At 51.5% G+C, this 20,533-nt stretch overlaps 1 protein-coding gene across 1 annotated transcript in view; it reads left to right on the top strand.

The window, feature by feature from the left end:
• Window positions 1-20,533, top strand: part of RASA3 (RAS p21 protein activator 3) — a 101,342-nt gene that overhangs the window by 42,264 nt on the left and 38,545 nt on the right. Inside the window, exons 3-4 of the mRNA XM_006159672.3 lie at window positions 2,736-2,839; window positions 10,193-10,287. Of these exons, the coding sequence (XP_006159734.2) occupies window positions 2,736-2,839; window positions 10,193-10,287 (199 nt within the window). The remainder of the gene's footprint in view (window positions 1-2,735; window positions 2,840-10,192; window positions 10,288-20,533) is intronic.

The following is a 20,533-nucleotide window of genomic DNA, read 5'->3' as shown; positions in this document are numbered from 1 at the left end:
GGAGACCCAGGAGTGGTGAAGGCTGGTCCCCAGCACTGACCGACTGATTCTGCCCTCTCCTCAGAGAGGGTGGACGGAAACAGACGTCTGTCTCACAGTTCGTTAAAAGCCAAATGTTAATGTAAGAAATTTAAAAAATAAACAGGTAAATACAGTTAAATAAAATAACTTTTAAAAAGGGGGAGCCAGCAATTTGTGTGGTGGTTAAGGGTGCTGGATTCCCACATGGCTGACTGCGGTTCGAGTACTGGACCTGGCACCTAGCTAGCTTTCTCACTTCCTCTCTCTCTCACTCTGTCCCACTCTGGTTAAAATAAAAAAATAAACAAATAAATATATAAAGTTAAGTTTAAAAAATTTTAAAAGCCAGATGTTTCATGAATCATTGTTAAATGCTCATGTCAGTCGCTGTTAGTAGCTCCTTGGGGTTACTCTTTGTGGCCATTGAATTGCATGTCTAGGGTTCCCTTCTTGGAGTTTGAAGATCCGTGGTGGTGTTTCCTCCAGGCTGGGGAAAGAGGGCGCTGTCCTGCTGCCAGACAGCACACCTGCCAGTACCCAGGGCTGCACAGCTGCGGGCAGGTGGGAGCAGGCCACAGCCCTGGCTCTACCAAAGCAGTGTACACGGGGAGTGGGCATGTGTCCAGCCGGGCCTTTGGGCATGTGTCGGCACAGACACATGCAGACAGCACATATGTGCATGCACACACGTGTATACACAGTACACAAGTGCACACAGGCCCACACGTATGCAAGCACACACAGCACTTCCCAGATGCAGGCGAATTACAGGAGGCTTGCCCACGAGACAGCCCAAGCAGGAGAGCGTGCTTGGAGGAACGCGGTTTTCTGACAGCGCGGGTTATGGCGGAGGGTCTGGACACACTGCTCCTGTAGGCAGATAATATAAGGGCCTTGCTTAGTCCTCTCCCTTCTCACTGCAGGCCACCCTCCTGCCCCAGCCTCCCACTGCGCCCCCGTTCCGGCTGTCTTAGCCGTCGTCTTGCCATGGGTCCGGCCACCTCCAGCTCGGCCCTCCTGCCGTGGGCTCAGCTGCTGGGCTTCAGGCACCTTCCTCAGGTCTGGCCTGTCCCGGGGCCGGGAGGGTCCTGGGCCTTGCGGGCGCGTCAGCTGTGGTGACAGATCTCAGAAGCGTGCAGCGCCTGACCAGGCCTCTGCCTGCACCGCGTGCTTCTCTGCACCCAGCTCGCTCCACACAATCGAAGCGTTGTAGACCGACCTCTAAAAGTTTTGCTTTCATTCCAAAGAGATGGCCACCTAGGGACCAGCAGAGAGTAGGCAGCATCATCGGTGCCTCGGGGCCTAACGTGTGCCCTGCCGCCAAGTAGGCTGGGCGTGGTTTGCCCATTTTGAATCGAATTCTTTGTTACCTATCATTGAGTAGTGAGAGTTCTTTTTTGGGGGAGAGGGTTTTTTTTTTTGTTTTTGTTTTTTGGGTTTTTTTTTTGCTATAGGTCATGTGTGCTCGCCAGACAGACAGAGAGAGACAGAGAGACAGAAAGTGAGAAATCACCCCCTAGGGGGGATGGCCACACCGCAATCCCTTCTCCTCCATTCTCCTCTTGAGATCTTGGGCACGCACGCACACGCATCCGGCGTGAGTTTAAGCCACCGAGTCCGAGACTTGAACCGCAGTCGACTATGTGGGAGTCCAGTGACATAGTCATTACACTAACTGCTGGTTCCGAGCAGCGAGAGTTCTTAATTCTGAGTACGAGTCCTTCATTGGGTAACCCACTCCCAAATATTTTTCCCGAGTCTTCGTTTTTTTCAGTTTCTTAATGGTATCTTTTAAAGCATCACAGTTTTTAATATTTTTAATTGTAACGTCTGATTTACCTCGTTTTCTCCTGGCAGTAGTGCTTCTGATGTCGGTCTGAGAACTCTGGCTCGGGCTCCAGGCTTGCTCCTGTCTGTGGTTTGGCCCTTCCCCTGGACTGGGTGTCCCCTGTCCCAGCTGGTGTGTGGGATCTGTGGGTGTCCCCTCACCTGTGCCTGCCTGTCCCTGCTGCCGCGGCTCCTGCTGCTTCTGCCCCGATGTCTATTAGTTCTGACTCGAATTGCCATGTCTCCCGTTTGGGACCTTGGCTGGAAACGTGCCTGGAAACGGAGCCCCTGAGTCTAAGTCAGTTGTATGTGAGGGTGTGAGGTGAGCTTGGTGTCCTGAAGTGTCACTTTTGGTGTGACACCCCAGTCTGTCGTGGGCAGAACAGGAAGGTGGTTTGGTGACGAGGCCCCTGCCTTCCCCGCTGAGCTTCGGCCGGTCTGGTCTCTGGCGGTGGCGCATCTGAGTGACTCACACGTGGGCTACAGGAGCGGGTGTGCGGGCACGCAGCACGGGGAGGCCACCTGGGGGTGGGCAGCTGCTCAGCGGGAGCTTCCATGGAGCTGGCAGTGGCTGCTTCCTGTGCGGAGTGCGCTCCCCGCCCCACGCCCCACGCCCCACCACCTGGCCCTGGAGTGTCACGCGTGGGCACAGCCAAGCTCATCTCGAAGTGGGCCACGTCCTGGTTTTCCTGAGCTGCCTGTTAGTCCGGGGGCAGAGGCTCCCCCGGGCGTGGGGGGGCCGGAGCAGCGTGTTGGGCGAGTTTGCAAGCGAGGTCCCCTGGTGGGCTGGAGAGGTGCGCTGGGAGGCCGGGCTGCACGCCGGCAGGCTCCTGCACGGCCGACCCGCAGCTACATTCTAACCAGGCATGTTTTGTCTGTTTGTCCAGCCCCTTTTACGGAGAAGACTTTTACTGTGAAATTCCTCGGAGTTTTCGTCACCTGTCATTTTACGTTTTCGATAGAGACGTTTTCCGGAGGGAGTCCATCATAGGTAGGTACCAACTGGGCCGCCACATCCGCCCTCCGCCCGTCCCCGTCAGCTGGTCCTGGTAGGGCTGCAACTCTTCAGGGGTCCTGATGGGGTGGCCCTGGTCCCTGCCTGTGCTGCCCATGGCCCCGACAGCTCCGACAGTGTCCCAAGCACGGGCACAGGCCTCGGGCATGCTCGGCTGGGTGCACTGTCCCCAAACTAACCAGGACTGCTGAGGGTCCCTTCCCGGGCTGGGGGCAGAGAGGACCCTGGTGGACGCTGTGGCCCTCACCACCCTGGGCCCCCCACCCCGGCCCTGGCCCTCTCCTCAGTGTGGACAAAAGGAGGGCCCGAGGGGAGGGCAGGGTTGTGCAGGGGTTGGGACAGCGAGCCTGTGCTTAGGCAGTCACCACTCGCGCCTCTGGGCCTCCATCCCCCTCTTCCCTAGAGGGCTCTGTGGGGGGCTGGGCACAACCCTGTGGTGTGGCCATGGGTGTCACCAGGCCTGTGTCCACGCATGCAGGGGCATCGTCTAGACACAGGCCCGCCAACAGGAGCCCCACACTCCCTATGAGGTCAGTCCAAGGGTAGGAGGCCGGGATTTCCCCAAATTCAGGGTTCCCTGAGGACTAAGGGAGACCAGGTATGGGCTCCTCACAGCAGCCTCACCTCCTTCCTCAACCCTTCCTCATCCCTACCTCACCTTCCTCACACCTACCTCACCTCTTCTTCATGTTTCTCACCCCTACCTCACTCCTTCCTCACACCTACCTCACCTCCTTCACCTTCTTCCTGACCTCTACCTCACCTCCTCCCTCATCCCTACCTCACCTCCTCCTTTATACCTACCTCACCTCCTTCCTCACCTCCTTCCTCACCCCTACCTCACTCCTTCCTCACACGTACCTCACCTCCTTCACCTTCTTCCTGACCTCTACCTTCATTCCTTCCTCACCCCTACCTCACTCCTTCCTCACACGTACCTCACCTCCTTTCTCACCCCTACCTCACTCCTTCCTCACACCTACATCACCTCCTCCTACGCCTCTTTCCTCACCCCACCTCACTCCTTCCTCACCCCTACCTCACTCCTTCCTCATACCTACCTCACCTCCTCCTTCACCTCTTTCCTCACCCCACCTCATTCCTTCCTCACCCCTACCTCACTCCTTCCTCATACCTACCTCACCTCCTCCTTCACCTCTTTCCTCACCCCACCTCATTCCTTCCTCACACCTACCTCATCTCCTTCTTTGCCTCCTTCCTCACTGCTACCTCACCCTTACATCACCTTCCTCACACCTACCTTACCTCCTTCTTCACCTCCTTCCTCACTTCTACCTCACACCTCCCTCACACCTCCCTCACCTTCTCCCTCACACCTCCCTCACACCTCCCTCAGCTCCTCCCTCACACCTCCCTCACCTCCTCCCTCACACCTCTCTCACCTCCTCCCTCACCTCCTCCTTCACACCACCCTCACACCTCCCTCACCTCCTCCCTTACACCTCTTTAACCTCCTTCCTCACCTCCTCCTTCACATCTCCCTCACCTCCTCCCTCACACCTCCCTCAACCCTCCCTCATCTCTTCCCTCACCTTCTCCCTTACACCTCCCTCACCTCCTCCTTCACACCTCCCTCACCTCCTCCCTCACCTCCTCCCTCACACTTCCCTCACACCTCCCTCACCTCCCCCTCACACTTCCCTCACCTCCTCCCTCACATCCCCCTCACACCTCCCTCACACCTTTCTCACCTCCTCCCTCACACCTCCCTCACCTTCTCCCTCACACTTCCCTCACCTCCTCCCTCACACCTCCCTCACACCTCCCTCACCTCCTCCCTCACACCTCTCTCACCTCCTCTCTTACCTCCACCCTCATACCTCCCTCACCTCCCCCCTCATCCAGCAGCCAGCACCAGCCCTCCAGCTGTGTGCTCTCAGCCCCTCAGCTAACACTTCCCTCCTGTGACCTGCACTGGCTCGAGCACCCCCACCTTCACCTTGGCACCAGGGCTGGCTCTGCACACGTGGGTGGTAGTAGGTCCCTGCCCAAAGTGCGTCCTGGTGTCCTGATGCGCCTGCGACCAGGTTCCATCAGGGTCAGAGTGGGATGGCTCCACTGGCCCCTCTAACATCCGGCGTATAACTTTCATCAGGCACAGGACACGTCAGTGCTAGATTGTTAGAATGATGGCTTTGGAAAACACCTCCACACATTGAATCACTCTGTTATAAAAGCTCAGGGCATGTTATAGTCCAGATGTAGAAACTCTTCTCTGGAGCTAGGAACCTCAGTTTAGAGTCTGATTTGTATGAAAAGGAACTAAATCACAGAACTGACCCCAAAATTCTCTGAACGTAACTTTTTATACCCATCATGGGTTTTCTTTTTCTTTTTTTACAAATAATTATTTTATTTAACTTTATTTATTATTATTTTCCAGTTTGATCAGAGAGAGACAGAGACAGAGAAAGAGAGAGGGAAAATGAGAAAGCAAGCCACCAGGACCAGGACTTGAACTATGATCAGCCGTGTGGGAGTCCAGTGTCCTTAGCCATCACACTACCTGCCAGCTCCTCTTTTTTTCTTTTTTTAAGAGAGAATTTTGCTATAGAGTATGTGCACTTGCCAGAGAGACAGAAGTGAGAAATCATCCCCAAGGGGGATGGCCATGCTGCAGTCCCTTCTCTTCCATTCACCTCTCAGGATTTGGGGCACACACACACACATGTGCCTGGTATGAGTTTTAAACCACCAAATCCAGGACTTAAGCGACAGTCGACAATGTAGGAGTCCAGCGAGGTAACCATTATGCCACCTGCTGGTCCCATGATGGCCTCTCTGCACGCCTCAACATGAGTGTGCTCACGTGTACTCACGTGCATCTGGGTCACCCTCTTAACATCGGAGACAGTTCAAGTCAGTGCGTTTCCAAATCTGACCTGTCCTTCAGCTCTTGCTGGCCCCTGGCTCCAGGCTTCTCTTTGTTCCTGGGGGGAGTGCCCAGGCCCTTGTCCAACCCCGTGACCAGATTCTCTGAGGGGTGGCCAGGACCTTGCAGCTTTATCAGGCTTCTCAGGTGGCTGTTAGGGCCAAAAGGGCCGTACTGGTTACTGAATGCTGAAACGGGAAAACCGAAGAGCCGTTGGGATTGGAACTCGGTACAAGCTAGTTTGGGTCCAAAAAGCTTTCGGACACAGGCAGTTTCCACGAACTTCTCAAAGACCCGTGTGTTGCGGTCCTTGTTTGCATGCGTGGGCAGGCTTTGTGTTACCCCAGGAGGTGGCTATGGCCACCATTTCCTGCAGGAGGGAGAAACAGGTCCAAAGAAGTTCAGAAATGTGGCTGAAGGTGCATGGAAGCCGCTGGTGAGTGAAGAGCCCGTGGGAGAGGAGCTAGCGCCAGCCTGGGCAGGGCGGGGGGGAAGGGTGGTGGCAGCGTGCCCTGGGCACACCTGGGGGTTTCTGGGCACAAACCCGGAACCGTCCATGTGGTCAGCCTTGCAGAGAACCCTGCTCTGCTGCTGTGCTGCGTCTCTCGCGGCTCCACGCATGTGCATGAGTGAAGTTACACATCGTTTCATAAGCTTATCTGCCCCCTTTCCTCTCATTGGTAAACTGCACACCTTCTGCCCTTTTAATTAACTTGTTGTTTGTTGTCTAATTGACTTTTTAAAGCTCTCTATGAATTCTGGATACAAGTCCTTCATAGATAGATGTTTTACAAACATTTTCTTACAGATTGTGGTTTATTTTAGCCCTGTTTTTTGAAGAGCAGAAAATATTAATTATGATCTCTGATTTATCAGATTTTCTTCTTTTATGGTTTGTACTTTGGTGTCATATCTAAGAAATGTTTGCCTAGCCTAAGGCTGAGAGGATTTTCTTCTCTTTTCTCCTAAAAAGCTTATAAAATTGTGATCTGCTTAAGTTAAATCTCTCATATGGCATAGAGGAAAGGCTCAAGTTTTTGTTTTCCTTATAAATATCCTTTTTTCCAGTATTTCGGTTGAAAGACATCCTTTCTCCATTGAATTACCTTGACGGCTAGGCAGCTTCATGTGTGGGTCTTGTTCTGGCCGCTCGATTCTGTTTCATTGACCTGCACTTTCTACAGCAGTACCACTGATCACTGCAGCTTCATAGCAAGCCTTAGCCCAGTCTGAGATCACCAGCTTCCTCATCTCCCAAACTTGTTTTGCTAGTCTTGGCCTTTGGAATTGTCATAAATTTTTGAGCAAGTTCTCAGTTTCCAAGAATTCTTACTTTGATTGGGATCGTCTTGATCTGTATAGATTCATTTGGGGAGAATTAACATCTGAGCAGAATGGAGTGTTCTAATTTATGAATATGGTATATCTCTCCACATAGTTAGGTCTTCTTTAATTTTCTTCATTTGTGTTTTCTGCCTACATGTGTTGCACATTTGAAAAAATTTATTCCTGGCCCAGCCACTGTAGTGTAGATGGCAGGACTGTAGCTGCGAACTGGAGGCCATGTGGGAAGGTTCCATGTGGGAAGGTTCCATGTGGGAAGGTTCCGTGTGGGAAGGCTCCACGTGGGAAGGCTCCACGTGGGAAGGCTCCACGTGGGAAGGCTCCGTGTGGGAAGGCTCCATGTGGGAAGGCTCCACGTGGGAAGGCTCCACGTGGGAAGGCTCCATGTGGGAAGGCTCCACGTGGGAAGGCTCCACGTGGGAAGGCTCCACGTGGGAAGGCTCCATGTGGGAAGGCTCCTCGTCGGAAGGCTCTGTGTGGGAGGGCTCCACGTGCATGCCTTGGACCTGCCCGAACACGGTGGGCGTGCTGTGGTCCTGCTTGTCTGCTGGGTTGGGGAAGAATTGAAAAGTGAAGATCCTGTTGAGGGGCCCGCCTTTGGAAATAAAGAGACAAACGTATATATCTTATGTGTTTATTGACATAGGTAATAGGTAGTATACCAAAAGCACAAAAGCATGATTTTTGTGAATAGCGCAATCTTTTTTTTCCATTTTAATTTTTACTACTGTTGGCTGCATGTACAAACACAGTTGATTTATATATATTGACCGTGTTTTCTGTTCTGTTAGCTTATTTGTAGGTTTCTTATTTTTATTTTTATTTTGTTTTTGTTTTTAGATCCTACAAATACTTTTTTTCGTTTCTTCCTTTCCCACACGTCTCTTTTTGTTTTCCTTGCCTCCTTGTGCTGGCTGGGTGCAGACTGGATGGGAGCATGAGAACTCGTCCACACACTTGGTCTCTCAGGGCTCACTGGTCCACCGGGAAGTGGGGGGACACCTGCTCTTGTGCAGTGTTCCATCTCAGGCGGTCTCTTGGCTCCCGAGGTTCTGAAACTGTTCCCATTGCTCCTTAGCTCTGCCACCTGCCTGGCCGGGCTGCCATTTCCAGAGCAGGCCCGGCAGGCACAGAGCCCAGTAGGAAGTACCCTTGAGCCCGTGTGGTGGGTGTGCGGCCCAGTGGGCAAGGAGGGTGGGGTCAACTCTGCCACACCTAAGGTACCGGATAGATACTCGGATACGGATCAGAACACTCAGAGTCACATAGGAGGTGTGTTTCCTACGGGGCTGTGGGCCCAGCTCTCGTGCTGTCCTTGAGGCTGGCGAGTGGCACAAGTCCAGGCAGGGTGCCGGGTGGAGATGACCCCGAGCTGGGAAGCTGGCACAGTGGGGGAGAGGCGGGCTTTGGGCTGTATTTTGTCCCCTTTGGAGCGTTCTGAATTTTGTTCCATGTTCCTATACTATGTCACCAAGAATTAAACGAAGGGTTTCTTAAAGGAAGGACTAAGAATGATGAGTAGTTACAGGGTTCACGTAAGCATTATGTATATGCCTTATTGTTTCAGTTTTAGCTCATAAAAATGCAAAGAAGCAGTAAAGTTGCAGTTTCTTAAAATTTCAAACTTCAAAAGCCATCCTCTGCCCAGCTGGGCTCACTATGGAGTCTAAAGAGTGCCTTATCCCTTTCAACTGAAATGTCGGCCCAGTGCCGCCGCGCGGGGTGGGCCATGGTGTTGAGGCCATGGGGGGGGGGGTGCTCTTTCACTCATTCTTGGAAAAAATAAACTTGAGGAAACACTAGAACTTTAGAGAAAAGTACTTTTACATGGTCTTATCACTTCTCTTTCTGTAAGACTTTGCAGTGCATAGATAGCATCTCGTGTGCATGAGTGCAAACACGTGGACCCGTCTGTGTCAGACACGCATGTTGCCGTGGGGACCTTGCCTTCCACGTGGGCAGTGTGGTCTGCAGGGTGTGGAGGATGCTGGGTGAAGGGCAGGGTGGCCTGGTGCCCAGCACCCAGCAGGCCCTCCTCTGCAGGAGGTGAATGTGTGAGTCGTCACGATTACGTGTGATTCTCTGATATTATAAACCTGTACTGGGTGGGTGTTATTACACATGTGTCAGGTATGTGTTTTCACTGAAATTCAAGCTGCGAAGTACTGTGCTGTGTGAGGGATCAGAACTGTTCAGAGTGGACGCCCCAAGTCTTGGGACCCACAGAAGTGCCCTGGAGCCTTGACCAGCTGGCCGGGGCTTTGGTTCTCCCGTCAACAGTGCCCTGGGACCTGCGCTCCGAGAAACTTTCCAGGAGCTTCCATGCAGGAGGCTGTGACTCCACGGGGAGGCCCAGAGCTGCCTTTCACTGGAGGAAGGCCTTCCTTCGAGCTGTGAGAAACCTCCCTCCATGGGGGCCACTGACACTGCTGTCCTTGAATGCACACACACATAGGCAAACACATGAACACACGCACACATGTGCACATCCATGTGCCTGCACACACCACACACAAATATGTCCATATATGTAGTCGCACGGATGCCCATGGCCCATGTGCATAGGCATACACAAACATACCCATGTGTGTACACACATGCACAGATGTGAATTAAAGGTGGACACACACGTGTTCTAAGCTATAGCCCTGCGAGCACTTTTCCATTGCACCCTCGTAAAACCTGGCATGGTATGCTTTAACCCGTCTGCTTCATGGAGGATGTTGGGCACGGGGCACCTGGGCCCGTCCTCCCAGGGCGAGAGCAGCTTGTGTGAAGCGAGGAGGCGGGGTGTGTCCGTGTCTGTAAGATGAGGCCAGTGCCAGGTCGCCGTGGTCAGCAGGGAGTGCCCGCAGAGCGAACGTGGACAGGCCCTCCTGCACGTCCACGCCCTCGGGCTGGTCGGGGTGTGACATGTGCTCGGTCGGTGCTGTGAGGTCTACACCTTGGACACCCAGGACGGGGGCGGCCACAACCTGTTACCTGTGCTGGTCCTGTTGCTGGAAGCGAGTGCAGGGAGGGGCCTCCACTCATGCCTGGACCCGGAGGATGCGTCCTCTCTGGTGACGGCTTCCTGGCACTGTGTGTTGCAGGGAAGGTGGCCATCCAGAAGGAGGACCTGCAGAAATACCACAACAGGGACACCTGGTTCCAGCTGCAGCAGGTGGACGCCGACTCGGAAGTGCAGGTGAGGCCTCGGCAGAGCCCTGGGACAAGGCCCGTGGACATGGGGCGTGGAGTGGACTTGTCTGTGGCTGCTGGCACGACGAGGGCCTTGGGGCCGAGCAGGGAATGGTGATCAGCAAAGGCACGTTGCCCGTGCTCAGAGCCCAGCTGCCGGCCCCGCCTCAGCTCCTGTGGCTCCCTGCCACACCTCGCCGTGCGTGATCTGAAAGGGAAGGGCGGTGATAAAGGATCGAAGGAAAGGGAACATGCGGTGAGACCGGGGGATCCCCGCGTGCTACCTGGGGATCTGGGTGGATCGTTTCAAGCTCCACACCACTCAAAGGAAAGGGATTGAGCTCTGAGGTCCGCATGTCTGAACCGCAGCCGTGCTCACCTGGGCTGCACCGCCCTGTTCAGAGGAAGGTGCTCCCCCCACTGGGCTGGGTGTTCCTGCCGCTAGTGGGCATGCTGTGGGGTCCCTGCCCTCCTGTGCCCCCCGCCCTGCTCAGCTGTGCGCTGGCCTGCCTGAGGTGGGGCAGCAAGGCTGCTCTGGGCCCATCCGGGTCTGGGACAGGGAGCAGCTGTGAGCACCCTGCACCCAGGCCCTTCCCCACCTGGTCCTGCGCTGTGGCAGTGCGTGCCCGACGGTGTGCAGGTCCCTGGCACAGGTGACGTGGCCCAGCTCAGCTCCCACAGCCCAGCGATACCTACAGTCGCTGCCCTCCACAACCTCAGGCTGCGGAGTGGGTTTGCACAGCGTGCGCGGGACGGACGCAGCCCGCGTGGTGGGTGTGTCCTGGGCAAGGTCCCTGAAATGGCCCTCCTGTGGCCTTTGCCTGAAGCAGTTTCATGGGCTGGATGGAGGCTGTGAGCCCGCGAGTCCAGCCGTTCCCGCCCGAGGTGCAGACGGCCTGCCTGTGAGGGCTGCTGCCTTGGATCCCCCCCTCAGCCCCACTTTTCTCCCATGGAGGGAAATCCAGGGGTACGGTCTGCTAAGGTCGTGGGCATGCTGACCCCCGTGAGGGTCGTTCATGGGGAGCTGAGCAGGGTGTGGCCGGGCAGCCTTGCCCCGAGGGACGAGGGACACACCCCGAGCCTGCTCCCTGCTAGCTGCCTGGTGGCCCGGGAGCCCTGTGCTGTGGAAATAGAGCTGGCGCCTCCCCTGACCCTGAGCAGAGCTCTGAGGGTGCAGGTGGACATGGAGCAGGCACAGGGGGCCGCACAGCCCGCCCCCAGGCCTGGCGGGTTCAGAAGTGAAGCACCAGCCTGCTGGGCGAGTGGGGACAGCCTGCTGGGGGAGTGGGGGACACCCTGCTGGGCGAGTGGGGGACACCCTGCTGGGGGAGTGGGCGACAGCCTGCTGGGAGGAATAGGGGCAGCCTGCTCCAGGCAGTGTCTGGCGTCCTTGTGACCCACCACCATGCTCCGACTGCGGCCGACGTGCACGTGTATGTGTCCTATGCATTTCTCCGATTTCTGAATACACGCACTGTAAGAGTTACCTTTTCAACTGTTGGTCGGTGTCCAGTCTGGTGGTGTTAGTACACAGGAGTGTGCAGTGTCACCACCGCCCCTTTCCAGAACCTTCTTCGTCCTCCATGACTCCCCATCCCCGTGAAGCACCCCTCCCCTGCCCTGGCCCTGGCCCCGGCCACCATTCCACTCTTGTCTCCATGGCTGACAGCCAGGCCCGTGTGAGTGGAATCAGGTGGCACCCGTCCTTCGTGACCTCACTGAGGACGCTGTCCTCAAGGCTCGTTGGTGTGCATGTGTCAGAGCCTCCTTCCTCCCCAGGGCCTTTCACTCCCCCGCCCGTGCCTTCCTCTCTGCACGGCCTGGGTGGTGTCCACCTTCGGCTGGTGAGTTTGTCCTCTGCAGCTTGGCCACCACTATGGCCTATTCAGGCCGCTTCACCTTCAGGCTGTAACTAGGGCGTCCTGTGTCACCTCCCGGCTGGCGGAGTGGACTAGACTCTGCGCCAGGAGGTGGCGCCTGTGCCCATGGGTCAGCCCACGGGATCTGAGCCTGACGCACTCACCTACGAGTTGAGGCCTCTGACTCCAGTGGGCCAGTCTCCTGGGAAGGGGGAGAGGGCTGCGGGGCCCCCAGCGGACCCTGTACTAAGCACCACCATTAGGTATTGAGGTGAGGGCTTGTGAGGGGCTGTCCTATCCAGCTGCAGAGACTACCTTTCCTCTGCAACCTCATTTCATTCTGAGATGCTGAATTCAGTTTTCACGAGACACGACCCCGAGGACGCATCTGGGTCCTGGAGTCCCCCTTGATGCTCAGAGCAGAAGGCGCAGCACAGAGTTGCAAGAGGCCAGTGAGCCACCACACTGGGGAGACTAGACAATTTGAAATGTTTCTTGCTTTCTGGGACCAGCAGATGGCGTAATGGTTACATTGCTGGACTCCCATGTAGTCAACAGCAGTTCAAGTCCTGGACCCGACAGCTTCAAACTCAGATGTGTGTGGGTGCCTAGAACCCTGAGAGGAGAATGTATTTCTCCCGGGACACTCCAGGGCCACCAAGCTCTGTTCCCATAAACTGGAAATTAGGCACGTCCTATGCCAGAACAGAGCCCAGCAGAGACCACAGGTTTGTCACAGCAACCCCGACAAACGAACAGCCCTGTCTCTCCAGGTCGCCACAGGGGTCGCACCTGGAAAGTCAGGGGTGGTAGGAGTTCAGCCTCTCTGGAGTTACTGGGAATTTTGCCCCTTGTGTGCCAGGCAGCCCTGCCTGAAGGACTTCCCCCCCAAATGGCAGCAGCTGTACTTAGTCAGGGGCCCAGTTTTACGTCTTCCTGAGGGTTCAAAGGATTGAGGGCGGGAGGGCTTGGGGGGTGGGCTGCCCTTTGCCTGACAGCTTCTGCCTCTTCTCTGAGTGGGTGTTACCCTTTCTCTCACACAGCATGGGTTCCCGTTTGATTCTTCCCTGTCCTGTGGGCCTGTGGCCACCTCGAACGCAGACAGATGAGAAGGGTGCACCCTCTCACATGTGGATGGCCTTCCTGACAGCGTGGACAGGGATCGCTGGGCGCTTCTTTCAAATTTGGACTGATAAGCTTTGTTATTATTTTTAAATTTATTTTTTAATTGTGACTTCGGGCTTTCCTGTAACTGTTGTCCATCTTTGTGGGGCACAATGTGTTTTTTTTGGAGAGGTTTTTGCTATAGGGCGCGTGCGTTTGCCAGACAGAGAGAGAGAGACAGAGAGATAGAAAGCGAGAAATCACCCCCCAGAGGGGATGGCCACACCGCAGTCCCTTCTCCTCCATTCTCCTCTCGGGATCTTGGGCACGCGTGCACACGCGCCCGGCGTGAATTTTAAGCCACCGGGTCCAGGACTTGAACCACGGTCGACTACGTGGGAGTCCAGCGACATAGCCATTACGCTAACTGCTGGTCCCCACAATGTGGTTTTTCAAAGCGTGCGTGTAGTATGTGACACTCAGGCTACAAGCATGTCCATCCCATCTGACGTCAAACACTACTTTCTGTCCAGCACTTTTGCTAGCAGTCCCACCAGCTATCTGTGTGTGTCGAATTGCCAACGACGCCTCCTGCTCTGCTGTGCTGTTCAGTTCTGGAGCCGATGCCCCTTGCTCGCATGCATTCAGGTGTCTATTAATCATTTTCTCCCAAACCTCCTCTGTGTTTTTCTCTATGCAACTTTTGGTGTCTCCCATTACTCTGAGCCTCTGCGCCCAGGTCCCTAGTCTCCACCACGGGGGGGCAGACCGTTGGTGTATGCTAAGTGGGGACATACAGTATCTGTCTTCTGTAACCTGATTCATTGCACTTAGCACTGCATTTCCTAGCTTTGTCCACTCTGTGTCAAATGAGAGGTTATTGTTCTTCATGGCTGAGTCATGTTCTCTTGTGAATATGCTTCTTAATCCATTCATTTCTCTTTGGGCACTTAGGTTGGTTCCATGTCTCCGATATTGTGACTAATGCTTCAATACACAAAATGAGCAAATGTCTCCCAGTGGAGTGACTTCCTCTAACAGAGTATCCTTTGTAAATATCCAGAAGTGGAATTACTGGGTCATACAGTAATTCTACTTTTAGATTTTTCAGGAACCTCAGTACTGTTTTCCTCAGTGACTGAACATTCTCATCAGCGGTGTACAAGGCTTCCCTTTTTGCCGCAACAATGCCAGCACTTATTATTTTGCTTCATTTTGTTTTTTGTTGTGATCATAGCTGTTCTGACTGGGATTGGGGGAATACTTCATGCCATTTTGATTTGCATTTCCCTTGTGTTAAAAGATCTTGAGCATCGGGACCAGCAGTTAGCGTAATGGCTATGTCGCTGGACTCCCATGTAGTCGACCGCGGTTTGCGTCCTGGACCCGGTGGCTTGAAACTCACGCCAGGCGCGTGTGCGTGCGTGCCCAAGATCCTGAGAGGAGAATGGAGGAGAAGGGATTGCGGCGTGGCCATCCCCTCTGGGGGGTGATTTCTCGCTTTCTGTCTCTCTGTCTCTCTCTCTCTGTCTGGCGAACGCACATGCCCTATGGCAAAAACCTCTCCAAAAAAAAAAAAAGATCTCAAGCATTTTCCCATGTGCTGTTTAGCCATTTGTATGTCTTTCTTTGAAAGGTCTTTGTTCAGATTGATGGCTGGTTTTCAGTTGGTTATTTTTTTTTTTTTAGTGGGCTAGTTGGCTGAGTTCCCTACATATTATGGTTCCTTACATGTTATTATGTCAATCCCCTAGCTGAAGTATAGTTGACAAATATTTTCTCCCGTTCTGTGGGTTGTCCCTTTACTCTGTTGTTTTATTTGCTAGGCAGACGCTTTTAACTTGTTACGATCTTACTTGTCTATTTTTGATGATGTTGCCTGTTTTTTGGAGTCTTATTTAAGAAATTTTGCCTACTTTAGTATCTTAAAGAGTTTCCCCATGTTTTCCTTAAGTAATTTTATAGTTTTGTGCTTTACATTTAAGTCTTTAATCTATTTTGAGTTAATTTTTGTAAATTGTGAGTGATAGCGGTCTAGTTTAATTCTTATGCAAGTGGATATCCAGTTTTCTCAGCACTAAATATGAAAATATTGTCTTTTCTACAATGCATTGTCTTGTGTCCTTTGTCAAGAATCAGTTGGCAATATATCATTGGGTTCTTTTCTGGATTCTCTATTCTGTTCTATTGGTCTGTGTCTACTTTTGTGCTAGTACCATTCTGTTTTGGTTATTATGACTTGGTAATATATTTTGGAGTTAGATAATGAGATGTCTCCAACTTTATTCTTTTGCACAGTATTGCTTTGATGATAATGGGGTCTTTTGTGATTCCAGAACATATTGTGATTTTTTTTCTATTTTTCTGTGAAAAATGTGGCTGGTATTTTGATATAAATTACTTTTAATTTGTAGGTCACTTATCTATATTGAGTCTTTCAATCCATGAACAAGGGATTTCCTTCTGTTGTTGTTTTTTTTTTTTTTTTGAAAAGATTTTTGTTAAAGGACGTGTGTGCTCGCCAGGCAGGGAGACAGAGAGACAGAAAGCGAGAAATCACCCCCCAGGGGGGATGACCACGCCACAATCCCTTCTCCTCCATTCTCCTCTCGGGATCTTGGGCATGCATGCACACGTGCCCGGCATGAGTTTAAGCCACCGGGTCCGGGACTCGAACCACGGTCGACTACGTGGGAGTCCAGCAACATAGCCATTACGCTAATTGCTGGTCCCTCCTTCTGGTTTTTGTATATTTTTCAATATCTATATTCAACTTTTTTTCATGGTAGAGATGTTTCACTTCTTTGGTTAGATTTCTTCAGTTTGTTTCTTCTTTTTGTTTTGTAGCTATTGTAAATGGAATTGCTTTCTTCATTTCTTCTCAGTCTGTTCGTCATTAGTGTACAAAAATGCTGCGGCTTATTGTATGTTGATTTTGAATCCTGCAACTTTATTGAATTTTTTTTTAAATCACATCTTAAAGTTTTTTGGGTGGATTCTTCAGGTTTTTCTATGTATATAATCATGTCATATGTGAACAGTTTAACTCCTTGCTTTTCAGTTTGGATGCCTGTTATTTCATTGTCTTGTCTGATTGCATTGGCTAGGTCCTGCAGTACTATATATTGAATAGGAGTGGAGAAAGTGGACACCCTTGTCTTGTTCTGATTTTAAGCAGAAAAGCTTTTAGTTTTCCCCGATCAGTTTTTGTTAGATGTATGTTTGTCATATATTAACCTTTATTGTGTTAAGAAATATACTTTCTATGCCTATCTTGTAGAGAATCTTAATCACAGAGAGATGTATCTTTTACTATGTCAATTGATAGTCATCCTGTGATTTTTGTTTCTCCTTCTATTAATGTGATATATCACATTTGCTGTTTTACATGTGTCAAATCGTCCTGTATCCCTGGGATAAATCCTACTTGGTTATGGTGTATAATCTTTTTCATGTGTTGTTGGATTTGATTTGCTAGTATTTTGTTGAGAGTATTTGCATTCCTTTATTCATCAGGAGTATTGGTCTGTAATTTTCCTCTTGTTGTTGTGCCTTTATCTACTTTGTACCAAGGTGATCGTGGCTTCATAAAATGGATCTGGGAGGCCAAGCTCTATTTGGGTCTTTTGAAATAGTTTGAGAAGATTGATGCTATTAATAATACTTCTTTAAAGGTTTTATAGAATTCAGCAGTGAAGCCATCTGAACCTGGGCTTTTCTTTTTGGGGAGATTATTACTAATTCAGTCTTGTTACTTATTATTGGTCTATTTAGTTCTTTCTCTTTCTTCTAGTTCAATTGAAGTATATTGTACGTGTCTAGAAATTGGTCCATATCTTCTAGGATTGCCAGATTGTTGGCATATAGTTGCCCATAGTATTCCCTAATGATCTTTTGTATTTCTGTGATATCTGTTTTAATGTCTTCTTTTTTGTTTCTGATTTTATTTATCTAGATCTTTTATTTTTCTAATTAGTCTAGCTAATGATTGATTTATTTTGTTTATCCTCTCAAAAACCCTGCTTTTTGTTTCATTGATTTTTTTTATTGTTCCTTTGTTCTCTATTTCTTTTATTTTTCTCTGATCTTTGTTATTTGTTTTCTGTAGTTTGGGGTTTCATTTGTTCTTCCTTTCCCTGTTCCCCAAGATGCGTAATCAGGCTGCTTATCTGCCATCTCTATTTTTTTCTTGTGAGCGCTACTTGTTGTAAACTTCCCTCTTAGTACTACTTGTGTCATAGCCCAACCATTTTGGATATTATGTTTTGTTAAAATTTATTTCAAGTTTATAACATTTTTTTTTTTGGAGAGATTTTCACTGTAGGGCGCGTGCGCTCACCAGACAGACAGAGAGAGACATAGAGACAGAAAGCGAGAAATCACCCCCCAGGGGGGATGGTCACGCCGCAATCCCTTCTCCTCCATTCTCCTCTCGGGATCTTGGGCACGCACGCACACGCGCCCGACGTGAGTTTTAAGCCACCGGGTCCGGGACACGAACCGCGGTCGACTACGTGGGAGTCCAGCGACATAGCCATTACGCTAACTGCTGGTTCCCAAGTTTATAACATTTTCATTCTTAATTTCTTTAGTAGTTTCAAAATTGTTCAGGAGCAAGGTTGTTTGGTTTCCATGTAGTTGTATATTTTCTAAAGTTCTTTCTGTAATTGATTTCAATTTTAATTCCATTGTCGTCAGAGAAGATGCTAGATATGATTTTTATTCTTTAAATATGTAGAGGCTTGTTTTGTGTCCTGTGTGGTCAGTCTTCAAAAATGTTTCTTACAATGCTGAGAAAAAAATGTGTATTTTGTAGTTGTTGAGTGAAATGTTTTATAAATGTGCTAGGTCCATTTGGCTTATATCATTTAACTCCAGTGTCTCTTTGTTTAATTTTTGTTTCGATGGCCTATCTATTGGGTTGTTGGAAAAGTCATGGCGAATTTTCCTATTTTTCTATGCAAAAATGCATCATGACTTTTCTGTCGGCCCAGTAACAGCAAGAGGGGGGGTTGAAAGCCCCCCAAATTGATATGTTAGAGTGTCTGTCTCCCTTTAAGCCTAATAGTCTTTGTTTAATGTATTTGGGTACTCCAATATTGGTTATGTAAATATTTAGAATTGTTTTATCTTCCTCATGAGCTGATGACTTCTGGCTCTTTTTCAAGTCTATTTTGCCTGGTATTAGGATAGCAACTTACCCTGTTTGTTTTTCACTGGCATGAAAGGACTTTTCCCAACGTGTCATTCCCCATCTGGGTATGTCTCTACTGATGGGGTGTGTTTTCTGTAAGCAACATGAAAAGGGCTCCTGCTTTTTATCCATCGAGCTGGTTTATATCTTCTGATTGGGGAGTTTAATTGTTACATTTGATTGATTATTTGTATTCGTTGATATACATAAATACACAGCTGCCATTTTATTAGTTGTTTGCTGGTTGTTTGGGGTTTTCTTATTTCCTTTCCATCAGTTATTGTTTATCTTTGCTCTTGGGGAGTGTTTTGTAGTGGTAGGGATTGAACCATCTCTCTCTGTGCCTTCTCATGCTGTCCTGGTGAGGCTGTCCTTTTATGTCAGAGGCAGCGCCTCCTTGAGTGCCTCTTGCAGAGCTGGCTTAGCGTTGGTGAATTTCTTGTTTGTCTGGGAATGTTACCGTTCCTCACCACGTTCTGTTATGACCAACTTTCTAAAACCTGTTTTCGACTTTTCTGTGATTACCTGCACTCTGACTATGGTTAGTGGAGAGTTAGTGCCTGAGGAGAAATCTCTGTCTTTGTGCCCTGGTATCTTTGCGCTGATATTCAGACATTTGGCAGAAGTCTGTTTTCTTTCTGTAACCGAGAGGGATCCCCAGATGCCAGCGACGACTGCTGTCCTGTGGAGTAGTGCCCAGAGTTCTTGGACTCTGCGTAGGTGTAGGACCCTCTTCCACGTGTGACAGCCGAGCGGAGATACCAGCTGAAAGTAATGCCTGCTGTCCTCGGCGGGCTGTGCCCAGGAGGGCTGTGGTGCTGTGAGGAGCCGTGACTCAGGCGGCTAGCTGTGTAGCTCACACCGTACACCCCAGATGTCTGCCCGCCCTGGTGCCTGCACTGCCCATAGTCGTGGCACCCACCCCACAGTGGATCGCTGCAGCGCAGGTAGGTGGGTGAAGATTCTGAGCCGGCCTCCGCGGAGCCAGCGGGTGCCAGTGAATGGGCCTCTGTGTCACTTTCCTGTCCTCTTCTCCCACCAGGACACTGAACCCTGGCAGCCCTTCGTATCACCACACCCCCTGCTCTCGCTTGCAGTGGAGGAAGATCCCTAGAAGCCGTGCTGTAGACCGCAGCTGGGGCAGGGCTGTTTGCAGAGGCGGCCTCGTCACTCGGGGGTCTAGTCTCCTCAGTCTCTTCTGCAGGCGTGGGCAGGTGCACTCTTGTGCCACGGCTGTCTGTGGGGTGGCCCGCCCCTGCTCCGGAGTGTGTGAAGCCACGTGGGCCTGGCCGTGAGGTCACAGCCCGCGGCCTGGTCCAGCCGGGTGGTTGCTGCGGCCCGTGTGCACTTTGGCGGTTCTCAGGGAGGTGGAGGCCTTCAGGCGGTGGTCCCCAGTGCGGGTTTCCCCCAAGCCATTGCTCTGCTCTTGGAATGCTGCTGCTCAGCCGCTCGATCCTGCGTTGGGCTCACCAGGGTGCAGCCCCATGGGTCTCAGGAGCTCCCTCTGTGGGCCTGGGCCGTGTGGCATGTCGGCCTCCCAGGCAGTGGGGGGAGCTGTCCACAGTGCAACCAGAGGCTGCCTGGGGTGCCACGAGCACCTCCCCTCACAGGGCCTTACCGACTGCAGCCGTGGTCGGAGCCGGCTGGGCACTCTGGCCCCTTTCTTGTGCTGTTTCTCTTGAATCTCCACTTTTCAGAAATACCCAGCCCTCTCTGGTTAGAGACCCGCACTGAGGTGTGCCACGGCATCATTGCGCATCTCGATTGAGGAGGGACGAGCCCTGGGTACCCGCTGGGCTTCATCTTCGGGAGCTTCGAGTCTCCAGGAGGGTTGGGCCGAGGGCACACAGAACCCCCAGGCGCACCCCCCTGCAGCACCGGTGAGGTGTGCCCGGGACCCGGCTCGGCACCTTTCAACACCGTGGTGAGCTCAGGTCAGAGCGCTGTCTCCTCTTGTCTCCCATGTTGGAAGTGGTGCCTTTTCTTTTTCATTCCCGCTTAGCCTGGCTAGAAGCTTCCCTGTTTACTGATCTTTTCGAAGAAGCTGTTTTGTTTTTGATTTTTCTCTGTTGGTCTGTCACTCTCACTGTCTTCCG

This window comes from Tupaia chinensis, unplaced genomic scaffold (assembly GCF_000334495.1).
Source record: "Tupaia chinensis unplaced genomic scaffold, TupChi_1.0 Scaffold000644_1, whole genome shotgun sequence".
Classification (NCBI taxonomy): domain Eukaryota; kingdom Metazoa; phylum Chordata; class Mammalia; order Scandentia; family Tupaiidae; genus Tupaia; species Tupaia belangeri.
This window is presented reverse-complemented; position numbering and strand designations above follow the sequence as displayed.